The sequence below is a fragment of the Ailuropoda melanoleuca genome, chromosome 15, assembly GCF_002007445.2.
Source record: "Ailuropoda melanoleuca isolate Jingjing chromosome 15, ASM200744v2, whole genome shotgun sequence".
Taxonomy (NCBI): domain Eukaryota; kingdom Metazoa; phylum Chordata; class Mammalia; order Carnivora; family Ursidae; genus Ailuropoda; species Ailuropoda melanoleuca.
In genome coordinates this window covers 85,981,891-86,002,271 of record NC_048232.1, presented here as the reverse complement: position 1 = coordinate 86,002,271, position 20,381 = coordinate 85,981,891, and the positions used below count along the sequence as shown (strand labels likewise).

General features: G+C 59.0%; 1 protein-coding gene across 1 annotated transcript; it reads left to right on the top strand.

Annotated features, from left to right (window-relative positions):
* The first annotated feature begins 832 nt into the window (after positions 1–832).
* On the top strand, positions 833–19,647 carry SULT4A1 (sulfotransferase family 4A member 1). Its single transcript, XM_002923354.4, has 7 exons — positions 833–850; positions 2,428–2,685; positions 3,909–3,989; positions 4,551–4,677; positions 8,892–8,986; positions 15,444–15,582; positions 18,081–19,647. Exons 1-7 carry the CDS (start codon positions 833–835, stop codon positions 18,191–18,193), a joined length of 831 nt encoding a protein of 276 aa, XP_002923400.1. The 3' UTR covers positions 18,194–19,647.
* The last annotated feature ends 734 nt before the right edge of the window (positions 19,648–20,381 follow it).

Here is a 20,381-nt window from a genome sequence, read left to right as displayed (position 1 = left end):
AGAACGAGTACATAACTAAGCCGCGTCCTCTGTCCTCACGAGCCCCCCCAGTCGTGCCCAGTGCGCCAAATGCAGTAGGACCAGAGGCACGGGGTGCTGTGGGGTGGGGAGGGCTACAGATGAGACGGGGTGTCTGGGAAAGCTTCTGGGAGTGGCGGCTCCAGGATCAGTTTGGTCAGGCAGGAGGGCGGCCTGTTGAGGGCTTGGGCCATGGGGGTGCTGTGTTCTGGGGGAGGTGGAAGACCGGGCCGCAGCCCGGAGTGCCAGAAGGGTGGAGAGAAGAGAGGGGCTGAGAGCCGCCGGGACACAGCGGGTGGAGGGTCACCGCAGCCGTGGCGGCCAGGAGAGCGGGTGGAGGGGCCAGCTGGGCTCGTGCTGACATCCGGGGCACCGCCAGGGCAGTGGCAGTGGACGTGGAGAGGAGAGGCCAGTGGGGAGACGCTGGGGCGCAGCTGGCACCTGGTGCAGACCCTTGTTTGGTCTTCAGTGACAGCGACTGGTCATTGTCATCGTCTTCTCTAGCTGGTTTTTTCCTGTGATCATTCTGTTACGTCTTGCCAGCTGGCTTCTCGCCCTGGGGAGGCCGGAGGCTGCTCGCTTTATTCATCCTGTGTGTCCCGTTGGCCACCCGGGTGCCATGGGGTGCGCCGAGGGCCTTCCTGTAGCTTATGCTGAAGGCCGGGGAAGGCTGAGCCGAGTTGCTTGAGCAGGAAGTGGACATGGAGGGGCTGGAGGGGGCCACTGGGGACAGGCCAGTGGGGAGGCAGGTGGAGAGCTTCCTTGGGCTCTAAGGAGGCTGGTCTTCCAGCATAGATACTTAATGGAGGCGAGGATGGGGCTTGTGGAATCGGTACGTTGATGTCGGTGTGAGATGACGTTAATGGGCAGAGTCTGTCTGGGTCATTGCCTGTGGGGGCTGCAGGCCTGGGGGCAGTGAGCACTAAAGATAGGTCCTGAAGATGTCACCGGGAGAGGCCTGTTTTGAGAACTCTGCCCACAGTCTGATTTCGGAGGGCTTGGACTCCGCATGCAGGTGCCCTGGGCCGCCGGGAGACCTCACCAGGAGGAGGAGGGTGGAAGCCACACGCTGGCCGTGTGACCTGGGGCACAGTTCGGCCTCAGGCTCCTCATCTGGAAGTGGGGGTGATGGTCCCCACCTTTCAGGCTGGTGGCAGGATCCTGTGGCTACTACGTAAGGTTATTTCTGTTTGAATTTTAAAAGCCACCACACTATTTTCTTCAGTGCCTTTGCTACAAAGCTGCCTTCTCCAGGCAGTTTTCCTTGATCAAGTTATCCTCTTCTGATTACTCAGCACCCAAGTTTTACTTGTCCATTCAGAAAACAGGAATTGTGCATGGCCACGTGCTGGCTCTCCCGGTACAGCAAAGAACCAGGCTCATGTCTTCACAACAGGAGGGTGGGAGTCCCTAAAGGAACGCGCAGGCTGTTCCCGGCCTGTTGGCGCGGTGTGGGGGAGCGGGGAGTGTGCGGTGTTAGATGTGGCCCCTCTGGGAGTCCGCACACCTAAAGGGCCTCTGGAGGGAGGAAGGGGCTCCAGGCAGGCGACAGCAGATGCCGGCGGTGGGGGTGAGCTTGGCACGCTCCGACCTGCAGGGAGGCCCGTAGGAGCTCAGCGGATGGAGAGAGAGGCAGTCAGAGGTGCCAGGTGGGGCCACAGGGGGCCGTGGACAGGCCTGCAGGCTGTGGGGAAGACCTTACTCTGAGGAGACATGAGGCCGCTGGAGGCTCTTCGAGGATGAGGGATGCCCTCTTATGTCCGTGTTGGAATGCCAATCTGCTGCTTTGTTGAAACCAGACCAATGGGTGGGGGGAGCTGGGTTGAAGCAGAGAGCTTTGGGGGCTCTCGCAGTGCCGCCTGCGATGGAAGGGGCCGCTCTTCACTCACCTTGATGGCAGATCCAGAGGTCGCTGAGGTGTAGGCCCGAGCAGGATGGAAGGGCCGGCGTTCGTTGTGGGGGCAGGCCTGTCACTGTGAGGCGTTGGGCAATGTGCGTTCCTGGATGCACGGACTGGGGGGGGGGGCAATGTGGAGCTGGCTTTGGTGGGGGGATGGCATGAGGCCCTCTGGGGAGTGCAAGCAGCCAGGAGAGTAGGGTCTGAGACAGTGCTTGGGGCAGTCAGCGTCAGGGTGGGGACATGAGAGAGAGCAGCAGACTGACACCCCCGGAGTAAAGGGACTGGAGTCTTGAGGAGGCACTGGCCTGAGGTGTCTCTTCCTTCCGAGAGGTCACGTAGGGTGGCGATGGGATAGCCCTGGGCTCCTTGGTGGTGACCTGGAGCTGAAAGCCCGAGCAGAGTGGGGTCCGCACACAGGGGCCAGAAGCAGCACCGGGTGCCACCTTTCCCCCAGGGCTTACACTCTTGGTTGGGGAGCCTGCCTGTCCCTGGGGTGTCATGCTCTGCAGGGCTCCACACTTGGTGGCCGGCCAAGCGTGGGATGGGCCTGTGGGTCTCCAGCAGGTGCTGGCGGGAGGGCGGGGCTGGCGCGTGGGCTTCTAGTGAGCGCCGTCCCCGGGACTTCTCTCCGTGCAGGCACGAGCCTGCTGCAGGAGGTGGTCTACTTGGTGAGTCAGGGGGCCGACCCCGATGAGATCGGCTTGATGAACATCGATGAGCAGCTCCCGGTCTTGGAGTACCCGCAGCCGGGCCTGGACATCATCAAGGTACTGCTCTGAGCCAGCGGCACCTGGCTACTCGCATTCCCTGGGGACCCGGGGTGACAGTTGCTCCTGAGGGGCTTGGGGGGCCCACGGGTGGAGGGAGAGCAGAGAGTTCCTGGTCCCCCTAGACAGCCCGGTGAGACACCGATAGGCTGGAGCCCACGCCAGTGACCCCAAAATTGGAAGAGTGGGTGACACAGGAGACTGCGGTAGACAGGGCGCTCCCTGCTCGGCTCACCCCACCTGCTGCGGGAGCTGAGCAGGATGTGGCTGCCTCCAGTATTTGGCGTCAGGAGTGAGACAAGCAGCCCCAAGTGCGGTCCGTCCTCATGCTCGGATGCAGCTGGGAGATTTTCTCCCTTCCTCTCCCTGTCACCTCTCCGCTCAAGCCTCAGTTCCTGCGTGGACCCCGTCTATTCTCCCGCTGTATGAGCATTCTGAAGCAGAGCTCTGTGAGCACCCCCTGCCCCCCATTTCACTGCTCTCAAAGTAAAGTCCAGAGGCCTGTGTGCACCAGTCCCTGCCTGCACCGCGGCCTCCAGTGTGTGCTGAGCTGCATCTGGGTGTTTGCACCCCACTGTGTGGCCGCGTGCATCCGAGCCAGGCCGCCTCCTCCAGGAGCCCTTCAGTACAGCCGTGCCAGGTGCCCACCAGGGGGCACTGCTCTGGGCCCCGGGGGTGCGGCGGAGGACAAAACCAACCAGGCTGTGTCCTGACCCTCAGAGAATTTGCATTCCCGGGAGGGAGACCAGCCGGGGAGGAGGAGCAAGAAGCCGTGGTTACGTGGTGATCGGCACCGTGTGGGGACAGGACACAGGGCGGCAGGCCTCTCTGGCGGCCAGACGAGTAAGGTCGTGAAAGAGGAGCCACGCGGGCGAGCTGGGACAGGGGCAGCAGTGTGTGTGGGCCTGGCACATTCCAGGAGCAGCAGGAAGGCCTGATGCTGATGGGACTGAGTCAGCAGGTGCCCCCGTGCGCCTCAGCCTCCTGTGTCCTCTGCTGCCCTTCATGGCCTGGGCGGGCCCTCTGAGCAGACCCCCGGCCCATGATTGGTTGGCTCACACTGTGGTTGCCCAAGGACAGGGACCACGTCTTGTCCAGTCTGGAGGGTGGCCAGATCTCGGGTGAGGAATTTCTCGGGGGAGTGCGGGTCCTGGCTCTTAGGCCTCAAAGCAAATGAGCAGCTGCGTGTCCTCAACTTGGCCTCTCCCTCTGACCCTCTGCAGGAGCTGACGTCTCCCCGCCTCATCAAAAGCCACCTTCCCTACCGCTTTCTGCCCTCCGATCTCCACAATGGCGATTCTAAGGTAACCCCACTCCCCCCACCCCCGGGCTGAGCTCCCAGCAACCAGAGCCGGTCCAGCAGTGCTCAGGGCCGCAGTCTGGAGACCCTAGAGGCCCGGTTGTGCGGAGACCCAGTAGAGGCCGTCTTTGAGCTCATATCCCCAGCGTTTTGTCCATGTTTCTAATTTGGGTTTTTCCTTAGAGTTGAACTTGGGCTTGACCAGCCTGGGTCTGGCCTCTGACCGTGTCAGGCCGAGGACCCACCACTGCTTTCACGGTCTCTGATTTTTCTCTATTTTCTCGGTTTCTGATTTTTCTCTATTTTCTCAGCCTCTGATTCTCATGACCAGTGTCGGGCCCATCCTGTTTCTGTCTTCCACTCATTTTAAAGTCGTGGCGCAGGACAGAAACGTAATCAGATGCTCGGGCCTCATTCCACCAGATGCCTTTATGCGGACGAGAGTGCACCTCTGCTGGGATGGAGGCCGCATGCATCTGAGGCCGACCTTGGGGCTGGAGATGGGCTGTCAGGGTAGAGTGGGTCAGAGGAGCAGCGACTGAGCCGCCCCTCCCTCCCGCTGCAGGTCATATACATGGCACGGAACCCCAAGGACCTGGTGGTGTCCTACTACCAGTTCCACCGCTCCCTGCGGACCATGAGCTACCGGGGCACTTTCCAGGAGTTCTGCCGGAGATTCATGAACGACAAACGTAAGTGTCTCAGCCTCCGCGGACGTTAAGACGGGGTGGCTCGTTCACGGAACCCCTGCGTCTGCTTGTGCTTCGCCCACGTTGCCCCAGTTCCTCCAATGACCACGCGGGTGGGGCCTGCTGTCCCGCTGACAGGCGGAGAAGTGGGGCTCAGGGACGACTGGAAGCTTGTCGGGGGTCGGAGCGGGGGTGTGGCAGAGCGGGCGTCCAACTCAGACGCCCTTTTCTCTCACCTGCATCGTTGAGGTTCTGAGAAGGTCCCCAGTTGAAAGCATTCCTCTTCCTTCCCGGATTCTGCAGTAAAAAGGGAGGCTGGGAGAGTTCTGCTGTTGGTGACAGAGGCCCGAGTGGGGGCTGTGGCCTCGTGTGAGAGCCCCGCGGGCCTTGAGCCGCACTTGAGGACCGGGCAGGAGACTTGGCCCCCAGCCGTGTGCTGTGTGACGGGCAGGGCAAGCTCTGCAGGAGCTCGTTCCCAGGGCAGAGGGTGAGGGGGACCCAGCTTGCCGGGGGCAGGAGCACACCGGGTCACACCCACTGCACAGGTACCTACCGGAGGAGGCTCCCCTGTTGCCGTCCATGGCTTCTCTGGGACCTTTCTGGGACCGGCAGTGGGAGTTCCGTGAGGGTTTGCGCCCACGAGGCTTGAGATGGGCCACGTCAGTACTTGAATTAAATCCGGACCCAGACGATTTATTTCCCAGCTCGAGTCTTAGCATTCAGCCCCGCCGTCCACTTGTGTGACCCAGTCGCGGGTTCTGCAGTGAGATTGTGTGGCAAGACCAGGGTGAGGTGCGTAGGGGAAATCCGGGAGTATAAGGCCCCCACTGAACGCCGGGCAGCTGGACCAGAGCTGCCTCCCAAGGCTCCGGGAAGGCCAGACCCTCATGGGAGCTGCACCAGAGCCCCTGGGGCCCTCGGTGTCGGAGCCACTCTGAATCTGCTTCAGCGGTGCTGGGGGCAGGGTCCAGGGGAGGAGGCCACGGCACCTGCCCCCAAAGCCCTGGAGCCTGCGGATGACCCTCTGCCCAGCCTCCCTATCCCCCTAGCCTACCTACCGCCTGGCTCAGGCCCTTTCTGGTCTGCCAAGCATTTGGAGTAAGCCATTAATGTGGTTTTCAAAACCATGTTCTTAAGTCCCAGCATGTTCTCCTGGCTGTAGAGACGCAGCTACCAGCGTGGGGACGGTGCTCCATAAAGAGCGAGTGTCCACCAGGTTCAAACTTCTCCCTGGTGTTGGCCTTAAATCAGCCTCCTGCTCAGGCCAGAGGAATTAAAAGTTATCCTAATACAGGTCTTTCCGTGTTTTAAAGGCCACAGCCCAACCTTTGAAGTTCATAGGCCACACGCACTTGCTGTGATCCCACCAAAGCCTCTCGACACGTGTACTTAGCTCCCCCACGGTCTCTCTGCTCTCCCAGCGTTGGCAGCCAGGGCACCACAGCTCGGACCCTCAGAGGCCCGCGTCCTCTCTCTCCCCCTGAGAAGCAGTGGCCGTCACCGCGCACTGATGGAGTGAGCGTGGGGGACCCGCTGATGCAAGCCTGCACGTGGGTGTTGTGACCTGTGCACTCGGGGTGGGGGTGCCTGGGGCTGCACGCCCAGGTGACAGTGTGGAAGACTCGCCCTGTAGGTGGGTCATTCCCAGACAGGAGGCAGAGTGAGCTGCTCCTCTCCCAGATAATCTGCTTGGATAAGCATGCCGGCCTCCAGGAGCAGAGGGACCCCAGTGGGCAGAGGCCGGGGGTGCCCTGGTGGAGCTTCCTTCCCAGGGTGACACATCCTGAGTGGGAAGGGCAGTGTCCCCACCAGCAAGGTCTGTACCCCTCTCTACGCCAGCTGACTGGGGCTCGGAGGGACACAGGCATGTGCTGTCCTTGTGATCATTGACCCTGCGTGAGTGACCACTGTCCCCATGCCTCACTGTCCCCACCACCTGTGTTCTTGTGTGCAGCGATCACTCTCAGCCCTCACCGTCCCCACGTCACCCTCCTGCTCAGCCCCCATGTCATCCCCAGGGGGCATTGCTTGCCTGTTCTGCAAGTGTTCTCAGGCAGTGCCTTGGAATGACAGGGATTTATTAGCCTCTGTGTTCATGACTGTTGGACTCATGCTCTGTCCCAGGGCTTGGGTCACCTGGCCTGCGTGCCAGCTCGGGCACTGACTCGGGAGGCAGGTTCGCCTCTCAGGGCCCCTGTGATCATGAACCTGTTGGTTAGTCGGTCCTCATTCCCTTCTCTGGACTCTGCCCCGTCTCCTCTCAAGTGGGAAGGCTGGCCTGGCTGTTAGGGCCCACCTGTGTATGGAGTGAGCGTGATGTGCCGGGCTGGCCATGGAAGGGGTGCCCAGGGTCCCCAGGCCCAGCCGCTAGACCTCTACAGTGAGGAGACTGAGGCCCTTGCCGGCCAGGATTTACCCTGCAGCGAGTCCCAAACAGGGCCTTTTGGCTGAATCTTCCTTTCATTCTGTCATTTCTGCCTCTTTCCCCCGACCCCGCCAGAGCCCCTGCTTCGTTCCTCGTAAACTGTGAGTTGGGGTCTGGTTGGCCTGAAGGGGGCCTTTCTGCCATGCTCTGGTCCTTAAGGACAGCCCTCAGCGTCCCCCCATCGACTCCCCATCCCTCAGAACCCCTCTGTGCTGCGTGGCTAGGCTGCGGCTGTGCTGCCACCTGCTGGCGAGACGGCAGGCTGCGGGAATTGGGTCTTCAGTTTTCCCAACCTCAGTCAGGCATTTAAGTCTGTAAGGTTCTCCGCAACTTGGGGACGGAGGCTACATTCTCTGCTCCAGGTGTGGCTCCGGCAGGGGCAGTAGCAGTCCCCTGCCCCCCGCTCGGCCTCCATGCCCCTCAGCAGCGAGCAGAACCCAGCGTGAGTCCCGCCAGAGGGAACGCAGGCGGCACACGCGCTCTCACCACGCACGGCCGGCTCTGGGAGGCATGGGTTCTCTTGTCAGTCCACTCGAGAAGGATGAGGCTCAGGAAGGTGAGGCAGCCTGCCCGGGTCACACAGCCAGTGCAGGCCTGGAGAGGCTGCCTCACCCGGAGGCTGTGTCCTCCACGATTCCGCTGTGCTCCCTCTCTCCCCTCTGACCTTGCCCCTGTGCTCCGAGCCACCTTGATGGCCTTGTGTTCCTTACTCTTCTAAGTCCATTTGCAACCATTGTGCGCCCTTCAGGGTTTGTCCCCACGTGGGACGGGGCCACCCTGCATCCACAGTGCCTCCCTGCCAGCGTTGATCAGTCCATATCCTCGCCGCCAGTCTCCTTGGTGATTCCCGCCAGGCCGGGAACTCCTTGCGCCCCAGACCCCGAAGTGGGATCCACAGGCCGAATGTTTGTGAGACGCATGGGCACCCACGTGAGCAAGGGTGCAGGTGGTGCGGCCGCCACTCCTGGCCGGCACCTAGTACCCAGCCGGGTGCTTGCTGGTGCCGGGCAGGGCCAGGCGTTCCTAGGCGGAGGCCTTCGTCTGTTTAACGCGGAAGCCCCCTCGGGAGACTCATCTCAGCGTGAGTAGCGGTGGGTGAGAATCTGTAGTTTTATAAAGAACATTTCGAAGCAGCCTGGCTGCGCTGACTGGCACATCCCCCACCCGCCCACGGGACCCTTATCTCCAGCCAATGCCCCGAGGAGCGTGGGAGGTACAGGGGCTGTGGTGTGGGGCACGAGGCTCGTGTGTCAGGACGGAGCACACTGCCTCTCTCCGTCTCTGCTACGTCCTGCTTCCTTCCACCCGGCATTCTGCCTGTGGCCCTCCTGCCTGGCCAGGCCTCGTGCTCGGTCTTCGTGCCTCCCGCACGTCATCCAACCCCCACCAGCAGCGCTGACTCCCTGACTCAGCTCCCCTGGGCTCGCGCTCTTCCCCACGACCGTGTGTTAGACAGAAACTCATGGGAGCCAGGTAGCATCCAGCCCCCAGGTGAGCAGAGGCCTTTGCCCAGTGGTCAGGTCTTCAAGGTGGCCAGGAGGTGCGTGGGGAGGGGGGCTGAGAACTGTTGGCAGGGGGGACTTGCACACAAAGCACCAGGGGACGGGGGACTTCAGAAGGGGCTCGTCCGTGGGACCACCCCCGGAGCCGAGAGCTCGTTCTTCCCTTCCTGAGCCACGACTCCTGGGTGGTAAGAGAGGGGAGCCTTCCAGAAGGCAGGGAGCCAGGCCACCCCACTTGTGCGTGCTTGATCCCCCGAGGCTGCGACTCACCTGTCCCCTTGTCTCCACAGTAGGCTACGGCTCCTGGTTCGAGCACGTGCAGGAGTTCTGGGAGCACCGCATGGACTCGAACGTGCTCTTCCTCAAGTATGAAGACATGCACCGGGTGAGTGCCGCGGGGGCGGGGGGGCAGCTGTGCAGGTCGGCGCCCCCAGCCCCGCAGCTCCTAGTGCAGGAGCCCCCAGGCCCACCAACGCCCCAGTGGGCGTGACTGGAGTGTGCAGCAGTTCTCTCCAAGACCCCCGGCTTCCGGGCGAAAGACTCAGAAGTTCCAGGTGTGCCCAGAATATTCCTGGGCCGGTGCTTGGGGCTCCGGGCTGTGCTAGCAGAGCGGGGACCCTGCTCCAGCCGCAGCCCCAGCCCCAGGCCCCAGGGGCGGTTTCTGGGTTGGGCAGTGCGCAGTGCTTTGGAAAGCCCTGATGGTTTGTTTCCTGCCTCACCGTGGAGCAGAGCAGCCCCCAGACTCAGCCTCCCGCCACCTCGCGCCCTCTCCACAGGCGACCAGCTCGTGGCAAAGGGCTAAGATGGTAGGGTCCGAAAGTCCCATTTCTCGGCCTTTTAGCCTCATAGCGGCGGCGCTCCAACTGCTGACGAATCCGTGCGTGTGAGGAGTGTTGCTGAGTGCCTGGCACAGGGCGTGGGGGAGGGGATGGCATGAGGTGGTTGCTGCCGGAACGTTCTAGGCTCGGCTGTGCTGTTGGAACAGTGGAAGGCAGGACCTTGCTTGTGCCCTCGAGAGCTCGCCATCTAGAAGGGGGCCCACACGTCGCGCGTCACATCCTCACTGCCGTTAGCACTTTCAAGGGCCTTGTCGTGTGCCAGTCCTACCCGAAGTTCTTTGCGTGCGTGTTGGCGCATTTAACTCTAGAACGCTTTTCTTTCTCTCCTGGGGCCGTATCCTCTCTGGAGGGACATCCTGATGTTTCCCCTCTCTCACAGCAGACAAAAGGCAAACCTTCCCGAAGTCCCTTCTCTCTCTGGCTCCTCTGCTCCACTTGGCTGCGGGTCCCTCAGAGTTGTCCCCGCTCCTGAGCCCGCCCCGGCCGGGCTTGCCCCCGGACCCCCAGGTGCTCTGTCGGGGCCACCCATGGCCTCCGTGTCGCTCGGTCCGGCGGTCTGTTCACGTCACCTCCCCCCTCCGCGGCCCCCTGGCAGCTGGCGACAGGCGATCGCCGCCTCCCTGGCACTCGGGATACCAGCAGGTCCGGCGTCCCTGGCTGCTCTCTTCTTGGTGCTCAGCCCGCTTCGGCTCTCCTCTTGTCCCATCCTCGGTCCCTTCCCCGGTGACCCCAGCCCAGATGTGGACCCTCCCCAGACTCGCTGTCCACTGGCCTCCCCCCTCTGCACTTTCTCCCTGGTGTCTGGTGGAGGCCGTGGACTCAGCGTGTCTGAACCCAACCGGAGGTTTCCCCTCAAACCCTCCGTGGCTCCTCCCTGTGAGATGAGGGCAGCCAGCTCCGTCTGCGTCACTTAGGTGACAGTCAGGAATCAGCCTCGACTACTGACTTCCTCTCACACCCTGCGTCCATCTTCCCAGTCCTGTGGCCTCTGTCTTCAAAATACACCCCTTATCTAACCATTTGTCCCTCAGTCTCTGGGTCCAGGTCACCCTCACTTCTGGCCCAGATCATGGCTCACGTGGACTCCCGGGTGGCCTCCCTGCGTCCCCTCAGGCCGGCGCACTGTGCAGCCGCTGTTCCAGTGGCACCCACGCTGGTCAGATTGTGCCCCTCTGGCCGCGTGTCGCTCCGGGTGCAGGTCGGGGCCCGTGCGGCGGCCTGGAGCCTGGGTGTCTAGCTCCGCGCTGGCCCGTTTCTGCTCCTTCAGCCTCCTTCAGCCAGGCTTCTGTGTGCTGTGGCCCTGCCCGGAATGTTCTTCCCTCCGGTGTCCACATGGGTTACTCCCTCACTTCTTCGGGGTCTGGGTTCCTGTCGGTGACACTGCCCCGGGTCCCCACTTGAAATTGGCCCCATCCATCCCAGCACGTCTCCCTTCCGCTTCATCTTTCTCCCCAGCATCCACCATCCCGCCCCGTATTTTATCGTTTGCTCACTGTCTCCCTACCAGAATAAGCTCCACCGGGGCTGGGTGTGTTGGTGCCTGTTTATGCTTTTACATCGGTGCCTGATGGATAACAGGTTCACAGGAAATATCTGTGGGTCGAATGGATGGCCTTCACGGTAGAAGCCCTTCCTCCTTGTTAAGAAGCCAGTGGCCCGGTTTGCTGAGGCATTTGCGTGGGGTGGGCTGCCCCGGCTCCCTGCCCAGGGCCGTGCCCCAACTGCTCCCTGTAACGTGGTGGCGGCAAGTGGGCAGGGGAGGATGGCACCAGGCAGACCAGCCTGGCATCCTGACCGAGGCCGTGGCCCAGGCGAAGGCGTTCGTTCATCTGCCTGTCATGCCCGAGAGTCCACGTGGCTCCTGGGGGTGGGGGTGGGGACAGGCGTTGGGGAGGGCACCTGGTGACGCTGGGCAAGGTCGGCAGGGCACGGTGTGGAATTTGGACTTGGTTACACAGAGATCCGATAGGAAACATGGAAGGAAGGGCGGGCTCTGCATGAAGACGGAGAGCTCGCTTTCAGCCTCGTTGAGTTTGGGGGAATTGTAGGACAGTCAGCAGGGATGCCATGAGCGGGAGGCCACATGACTCAAGCTCAAAGAGGGGCGTGAGTGGCTTGGGGCCCCCCATGAGTCCTGCCTCTGGTGTCTGTGCCCTTGTGCAGCCTCCCACACTGACCTGGGCCAGACTACATGAATTTGGAGACCCGGATAGGTACACTGCAAGCAGGAGCTGGGGGAGGGCTTGGGGACTGGGGCTGGCCTTACACGATGCATGTGGGATGCCCAGGTGTCCACCGGAGATGCCACAGGGAGAATGGGTGGCCCAGCCACCAGCCCTGCCTGGCTGCCGGACACGTGAGCAAGGACATCACAGGGCTCCCAGGCCCTGGTGGCCTTCCGATGGCTGCAGGACGAGAGGGGCGCCTCTAGGGAACCAACTCCCTTCTCTCCGTGGGGCTGACCTGGAACCACTCATGTTGGGACTTGTCTGGGCCTTTGAGCCAGGAGAGGGGACCGCTCCTCCGTCATAGAGGAAGGGGAGGCATCATCTGCGAACAGGGCCGGCCTGGCGGTTAGTGGGCGCTCAGCAGTCATGTTGTTCTCACTTGTCGGGGAGCTGTAGCAGGCACTTGAGGTCAGGTATACAACTTGATAGACTTTTTACAAGTACACACCTGCGGGATCATCACCTAGATTGAGATCCAGAACATTCTGGCCTTTTCCGGTTAATGCGTCCGCTTCCCAGAGGCAGCCACTCTCCCGACCTCTGTTGGTTTCGATTGGTGCCGCTTGTTTTCAGCCTCCCAGGAAGGGACACGCGGGTGTGCGCGCTGCGTCCGGCGGCTTGTGCTCCGTGTAGCGTCTCAAGGTTCTTCTGTGCTTTGTGTGGCCGGTTGGTTTTTGCGTCCGTGTGGCGTCCATTGCAGCCGGAATATGCCACCACGTATCTGTCCATTCGGGGTCGCTGGCCGTTCCAGTTGTTTCGTTCGGGGTGGTTATGAATAATGTGCTGTGAACGTTCCTGCGTCTTGGTGGACATGAGCTTTCTTTTTCCCCCGGGCGCCAACCCGGGGTGGGTGTGCTGGGACACTGATGATGCTAGCGCCCGCCTGGGTCATGCTAGTGCATGCCCGTGCCACAGGCCTGGTGCAGAAGGAGAAGCCCCAGCCCGTTCAGCTGCACACACACCTGCCCGGGCCAGGTGCCGGGACGGCGGGCTCTTCCTGGAGCCGTGGGGGACTCAGCAATGAGGGACTTACACCATTATTTTAGGGCCGCCTGGGGAGCTCAGTTGGTGAAGCATCTGCCTTCGGCTCAGGTCGTGATCCCCGGGGTCCTGGGATTGCGCACCATGTGCGGCTCCCTGCTCATCAGGGAGTCTGCTTCTCCCTCTCCCTCTGCTGCTCCCCCTGCCTATGCTCTCTCTCTCACTCTCTCTCTCTGTCAAATAAATAAATAAAATATTTTAAAAACAAATAAAAACCCCATTATTTTAGTTACTAAACCACGAGGGAGCGGGATGCACCCTTTATGTACACTTCGTGGCTAAAACACAGACTGACGCCTGGCTACTCTGGATTCATTCCAGGCCCTTCGAGGTGAGTGTTCATTCTCTGCCTTACTGGGCTCCTCAGCAAAAGTTTATAGATGGGCTGCTTTCGATCTAAGTCCAGACCACCAGCCCGGCCTGCGCCTGTCTCCGCCCAGACTCATGCTCCCAATGCCAGAGGGACCAAATGGACTTTACTGCGGTCAAGGTCTTAATTTCTAATTGTCTACTCTTTTTTCAGAAATATCAGTAAGGGTCTGGAGGTCTTTAATAGAGATTAAGTGATTGTACATCACATTTTTAGGAATTCGCCCTGTTTACATTTTACTCTAAAAAAATAGCCCCAGGTGAACATCCTTGGTCTCCAGGAGTTTGGCCAGGCCTGGCATGTTCTCATCTTGGAGCTGGATGATAATACTTAGCTCCTGGGCTCTTGCTGCCTCGTGCTTTCCCCCAGGGGTCCCCGCAGCTCCCCTTTTGCTGGTGGATAATGCGCCCACTGCCCCATGTGTCACCCCACAGGTCCTGCAGTCACCGGCGAGGTGTTCTCACCAGCCACAGGTGAGGAGTCTTGACTATGACCAGATGGCAGGGCTGGGGCTGGACAGGGACGCTCGGGAGGCCTCACAAGCCGTCCAGAGCTGGTCTGTGCCTGGGACGCTGCCTGCCTGCACAGCTCGGCTTCGTAACCGGGAAGCAGGCTCATGGCAGGCAGCTGGGTGCGCGCTGGCGAACGTGCCTTCCTCCCCGGGCTGGTAGTCACATCAGTGGTGTGGTGTCCCCATTAGGGTTCTGTTGGCCGCTCCAGCAGTCTGGCTCCCTCTCCTGGGGTGTCCCCTCTGAGGGCCGCTGTCTTTAATCTCTGTCAGTGCTTTTCTCTTTTTTTAAGATTATTTATTTATTTGCAAGAGAGAGCATGGGCAGAGCAAGGGAGAACTTGAGTCGGGGGGGGGGAGGGGCAAAGGGAGACGGAGAAGCAGGCCCCTGGCTGAGCAGAGAGCCTGATGTGGGACTTGATCCCAGGACCATGGGATCACGACCCAAGCCGAAGGCAGACGCTCAACCCACTGAGCCACCCAGGCGCCCCTCTCTCGTTGCTTTTTTTCTTTTAATTAGAGATACAGAGTGGCAGGGTGAGCGAGAGGAGCTCTTTCTACTCCTTTTTATTCTAACATTTCTTGTGCCCCTGATCCCGGCCAAGTTCTGCACACGGGGCTTGGGGCTGTGCACCTGCGCCCATCTCCTGCAGGAGCCCCTGAGCGGGGGCCAGCTGTGAAAGCAGACGCGGAGCCCAGTGGAGATTACCAAGGGAATCCAGAGACGAGCTGACACCCCATTTAGCTTTCCCAGAACCTTTTTTTTTTTTTAAAGGTTTGTGAACTGCCACGTAAAGAAATTGAATGGATTTTTTTATCGTAGGACTTCTCAGAGGCTTGAATATGTGAATTGATTTATAAACCACCAAGGAGGCGATAGGCTGCAGCATTTTCCTTTCGCAGGGACCTGGACATTGCCAGCGTTTGGAGACTGCCTGGTGACAGTTCGGGGTTCTGGGCACATTTGGCCATGCACAGATTGAGAATGAGGCGCATGGTATTTCCCAGGGAGAAAGGTGGTGGTGGGGAGGCTGTGTGGTGAGCAGGTGTGTGCCCCTCCCGAGATGCAGGCTGTGTCACTAATGCTCCCACTATCTGGAAGGGTGGAGTGCCGGGCCCCAGAGATGGTTTTATGTCCATCAAGTCAACGGTAACTGAATCCTCACACCAAACCAGCTGCTCCTGCTGGGTGAGGTGGCCTGGCCCTGGGGTCTCTCTGGGGTCCCCAGGGGCCTCCTTTTTCTTCCAAGTGCCAGCTCCTTCCGGCTGATTGCATGGAAGGAAAGGGAAGAAGAGAGTGAACTGGTCTGGCTCCTGGCATGGTTCTGAAGTGCGTTTTTCTGTCTTGCTGCTGTTTTAAGATGACCGCAGTATGGGGCGCCTGGGTGGCTCAGTCGTTAAGCGTCGCCTGCCTTCAGCTCAGGGCGTGATCCCAGTGTTCTGGGATCGAGCCCCACATCAGGCTCCTCCGCTGGAAGCCTGCTTCTTCCTCTCCCACTCCCCCTGCTTGTGTTCCCTCTCTCGCTGGCTGTCTCTCTCTCTGTCAAATAAATAAATAAAATCTTTTAAAAAAATAAAACAAAAATAAAATGACCACAGTGATATCAAGCCCTCATGTCTGCTCCAGATCTTCCAGAGGATGGTGTTTGAATTCCAGCTCTGCCACTTGAGAACAGAGTGCCCTTGGGCAATTTCTTAACCTGGATTTATTTCCAGACGAGGCCAATTTCAGGCTTGTCTCGAGGACTAAGTAAGGAAGTGTGTGCAGAGCACCTGGTGAGTGACCAGCCCAGAGTCCTGTGTCAGCAAAGGTGCCACCTCTCACGGGCTCCCTGCTCTCTGCTCTTGTGTTCCAGGACCTGGTGACGATGGTGGAGCAGCTGGCCAGATTCCTGGGGGTGTCCTGTGACAAGGCTCAGCTGGAGGCCCTGAGCGAGCACTGCCACCAACTGGTGGACCAGTGCTGCAACGCTGAGGCCCTGCCCGTGGGCCGGGGTACGTGCCTTGCCCCCCCCCCCCGCCGCTGCTCTGGGGCCCCTTTTCCCCTCCCTGCCAGGGTCCGTGGTCCCCCGCATCTGTGTTCCCTGCCCCGGGCCTCATGTCTCCAGAGTCCAGTGCTCTATGAGGGCAGGAAGGTCCCCTGAATGCCAGGTGCTGTCGGTGGAGCTGAGCGGGGGTGGGAGAGTGGGGGAGTGGCCCTGCTAGCATAGCATTGCCACTGTGCCAGTGGCCTTGTAGGTTATGCGATGACTGCCAGGATGTTGTGGGCTCTGTGGGCAAGACGTTTCAAATGCGCCTTTCCAGATGGCCCCACAGAGCCGATCCCGAGCTGGGTTCAGGGCTGCGAGGTTTCGGAGCGCGAGGCGTGCAGCCTTCAGCTGGCTGCGGGGGTGCGTCCCCCCGTCTGCTCCGTGGGTGCCAGCGCCGTGCAGACTGTCGCGGGGAGGCTGGCGCTCCCTGCCGGCGCCACAGCCGTCTCCGGGGTGTGAAGCTCTGTGAGACGGAGGATGTAGTCCCGGCAGGAGCCCTCTGCAGATTTGCCTGGGCTGCTGCCTGTCCTTCAAGGCTCACGATATCTGAAACTGCTCGATGGTGGAGAACTCGGGCGTTAGCGTGCCCTGACCCCTTGGTGGTGGCCGCGGCCACATAAGCCACCGTCTTGGCAAGTACGAATTGCCCATGACACTTGTAGTGCACCTGCCGTTGGTGCCCAGCTGTGTGAACTCAGAGCTTCCTCGGGTGACAGAGTGTTCGAGGGGCCGGCCTGGAGGTGCCGCCAGAGCCCGCGGTGCGTCTCGGATGCGCAGATCCTTCTGGGCTGGCTCGACAGAGCCGGGCCCTGAGGCGGGGTGCTGGGAAGGGCCTCAGGGCGGGCCTCTGAGCTTCCCCAGCTCCGCGCTCTTCCCCCCTGGCTAACGGGGCGGTTCCGAGGGTCAGGGGGAAAGCATAGTCCTGTAAAGGCAGAACAACCGACCAAAGCCACAGTACCTTGCACGTGATTTCCTGGCTGTGTCTTCACAAATATTTATTATTTAAAATTTATTTGCTCTTTTTTAGTTTTGCTTTTGCTGTGTTTTGTTATCCTTGGATGTGACCTTCTCCAAAATACCCCTTTTGGTTCATTTGCGTGGTAAAGAAGTGTCGAGAACATACTGCGTGCCCATATGCTCCTTCTGATGTGTTTGCTTTATCATTGTTTACCTTGGTTTTGCTTTATTTCAGTTCTTCGGTTTTGTTTTCTTTTAGCACATTGCCTCTTTGCTCAGAAGACCTCCTTGTGTTGGTGAGAACGCAGGGCTTGAGTAGCCAGCTGCGTTGCTTAAATTTGATTCATATCACAGCATAAATTGCACTGTCTTGATTCCAAACCCTAAACCAGGTGGGTGACTCCTTTGATGAGCTCTCAGCTGCCTCAGCTGAAAAAAATAATCATGGAAAAATATATTTATAGTGTGGTTGGTCTAGAAGCTTCTAATTTTGTCCCTGAGGTATCATTAGATGGTAGCAAGAACAATTTCTCTTGTTTTTTTTTGTTTTTTGTTTTGCCCTCTCCAACACCGACGTGTAAGTTTTCATTACTGGAGAGAAAATCCTTGTCATGTTAAATCTAGTAGCTCAGCATTTGTGGGTCGCATTTTCCTACCTGAGGTCCCACTAGGACTAGGACTTCTGTGAGTAGTGGAGCTAATGAAGGATATTTGCTGGAGACAGTCAGAGCTCTGATCTCAGAGGTGCTGATGAAACGAGCATTTCAGTCCCTGAGGCTGTTCCTTAGAAGCACGGCGACAGCGCTGGCGGCTCCTGGAGCTGGGGGCTCGGAACCCTCACTCCTGCCGTCTTCCCGGGCGCTGCTCCTGTTTGACCAGAGCCAAGCGCACCTCTGGCATCTAGTTGCAGAAGCTCGTTTGCATGGCGACTCTTCTGGGTTCCCTTTAAACTCCTCCCCAAGGTCGCATGGGCAGGCTTCTCAAAATCCTCACCCTTGACCCAGTTCAGGAGGCTTCCTACTCACCACAAAAGGTTCTGCCTTTTTGGATGGTTTTTTTCCTTTTCAAATTCTTGAGAAGCCGATGCCGCCTTGGTTGGGCTGTTGAGTCGTGAGTGAGTCATGATACCACACAGGACCCAAGTGCACACGAGGCCCCGAGGGGGTAGATCCATGGCACAGACACCGTCCGTCCTCCGGGCTGTGTGCCTAGCTGCTGGGGATGCACCAGTGAACAGGGGCCCAGGCCCTCATGAGCCTCAGCTCTGGATACTTGTGCGTGCTGGGCTCAGGCAGCAGGGAAGGGACATCCACACGACCAGGCTCAGGGAAACGGGTTCAGCTCGTCTGTAGTTTAGATGGTCTGTCCTGCCCCTGTAGGCCAAGTTCGGAGGGGTCCAGGAATAGATCTGGAACCTTCCAGAACCTTTTCCAAGGCTTCCTCTGGTTCAGTATCTGGCCTGACAGCAAGTGAATTCAGCACGTTCTGCTCTTGTTTGTGTTTCAGGACGAGTCGGGCTGTGGAAGGACATCTTCACCGTCTCCATGAACGAGAAGTTTGATTTGGTGTATAAACAGAAGATGGGAAAGTGTGACCTCACATTTGACTTTTATTTATAATAACAGCAACAGCCAACTTGCATGCTCACAGTACCCAGACACTTTACTAGCTAAAAGTCCTGTATGCACTCATTTGTTCCTTGCTGGACGAACTCCGGGAGCAGTGTGAGGCCCGGGGGAGGGAGGGAAGCAGCGGAGACGCTGGAGGAAGAGGGGGGCCTTGCTTCCGACCCAGAGCAGCTGTCTTGCCTTTGGGATTTGAAGTCTCTACATGTCTGATTACAAACGTTCTAAAGATCGCAGTTTCGACGGCCTGTATCATAAGTATAAAGTCTGTAACATACGCAGCTAGGACGTCTACCGTTTACAACCCCACATTATTTATTGTATTTTATAGAGCTTTTCACTGGAAATCTAAATAAATGTCAGTAAACCAAATACAAGTTCATTTCCGAGGGGACTCAGGAGCGAGCCACACCCGAATGGTAGGAAGATCTCAGGGCTGACTCTATTTTTGTAGTTTTGTTCCGTAAGGCACAGACGTTCTGTTCTCACCAGGCTCGGGATGAGGTGAAGGCACAGATGAGTTGGGTGTGTGTGTTGGGGGGGGACCGTGTTCCTTTTGATGAGTTCAGTTCTTGGTAACCTTCCTAAGCAAAGCAGGGACTGTCCCCCAGGCATTTGCAGAAAGGGTGCCCCTCTGCTGGAGACTCCCAGCGGGCGGCCTCGAAGGCCCAGTCCAGAGGAGCCAGTGGAACGTTCCTTGGGGGAACCTGCCCAGCGCTGCCGGCAGATAGGGTCTGCTGCAGTGACTTCCAAGCCTGAGCGCGGGCGGAATCTCAGCTCTCATTCCGCGTACTCCTGCTCCCTGAGGCAGGGACCTATTTATGCAGCCCAGCCGGTGCTCGACAGTAAATTTCTGAAACTTTATCATTATGCAGTTTGTTCCCTCTGTACCTGAGACTCTTGGCCACGGGAGGACCATTTTGCAGGTTTGATGCCCTCTTTCACTCCGACTGGTTGGCCATCTTGCCTTTGTACCTCAGTTTACCTGAGGGAGCAGAGGTGCCCTCCCCTTGCTTCACCGTCTGGCCCACATTTGGCTGGAGGAGCATCGAGACACGGCCAGGTAGCAGCAGGGCCGACAGCCAGTTTGTATGTGTGTTGCTGCTGTGGTGGGACTGGGCTGTCTGGATATGTACGTGGCCGGGAAGCGCCCAGGGCGGTGGCTGGAGGGTCGCTGCTGTGTAAGGGTCTCTGTGCTGTGTTGCTGTCTTGGAAAAGTGCGGACATGCGCCGGTGTGGTCTTTGTAAAGGAGCAGCTCGAGCAGGGCAGGTGGTCCACGGCATCGCACGGGGGGCTTGGCAGCACCTTTTCTGTGTATCTGTGAGGGAGGCTGCTTTCTGTGAAATTTCTTTTCTATTTTTCTATTTTTAGTACTGTATGGATATTACTGAGCTCCACTCATGATGCGTCTGTGCTTGCTTGCATCTTTAATAAAGACACGTCCCATGCCTTGTGTTGCACGAGTGCTGATGGGTGGAGAGGGGCAACGTTTCAGGGCAACACAACTGTGGGCCCCGTTGACACCTGGTCCCCTGCGGCTGACCGCAGGGGGGCACAGACCCACGTTGGTTTGGCTGTTCTACTCCGATCTAAATATTCCAGGCGGTGACTCCCCCTCGTTTCTTTGTCCATTCACTGTTGCCATTTCTTAGAAGCTGAAGGGAGGGTTGGGAGAAAAGGAGACCGGGGTGTGTGGGGCCTGCCCAAGATGGTCCCGTGTTTAACGCGGCTCACGGCTGTATATGTGTAGACCCCCCCTGGCTGATTGCACTTGGCCACTTTGAGTTCCAGAGCTCGCCTTCCTGATGCCTAGCAGCAGGAAAATCCAGCACATCATTTTATCTGACAAAGCTCGGGCTTTCTGGAAAGTACGTTTATTTTCAAACAGGCCAGTTCCTTTGGTCTTGGGTGGAACCCCAGAACTGATGTTGGTCTCCGATTACCCTGGACCCCAAGTTAGTCCATCGAGTGTCCGATCTGCTGTTCCGAGGGGTCTACTCCCAGGCCATTTAAAAATCACCTGAAATCAAGCAGAAACTGGAGACCCAAGTCCGTGAATCCAGAGGGGGGCAGAGCCGTGGTTTCAGTGCTCATTCCTCCAGTGTCCCCGGCCCTGTGCCCTTGCTGTGTCACTTCCTCTCATGGGACACATTTAGTCAGGAAACACTTGAGCACCTATGG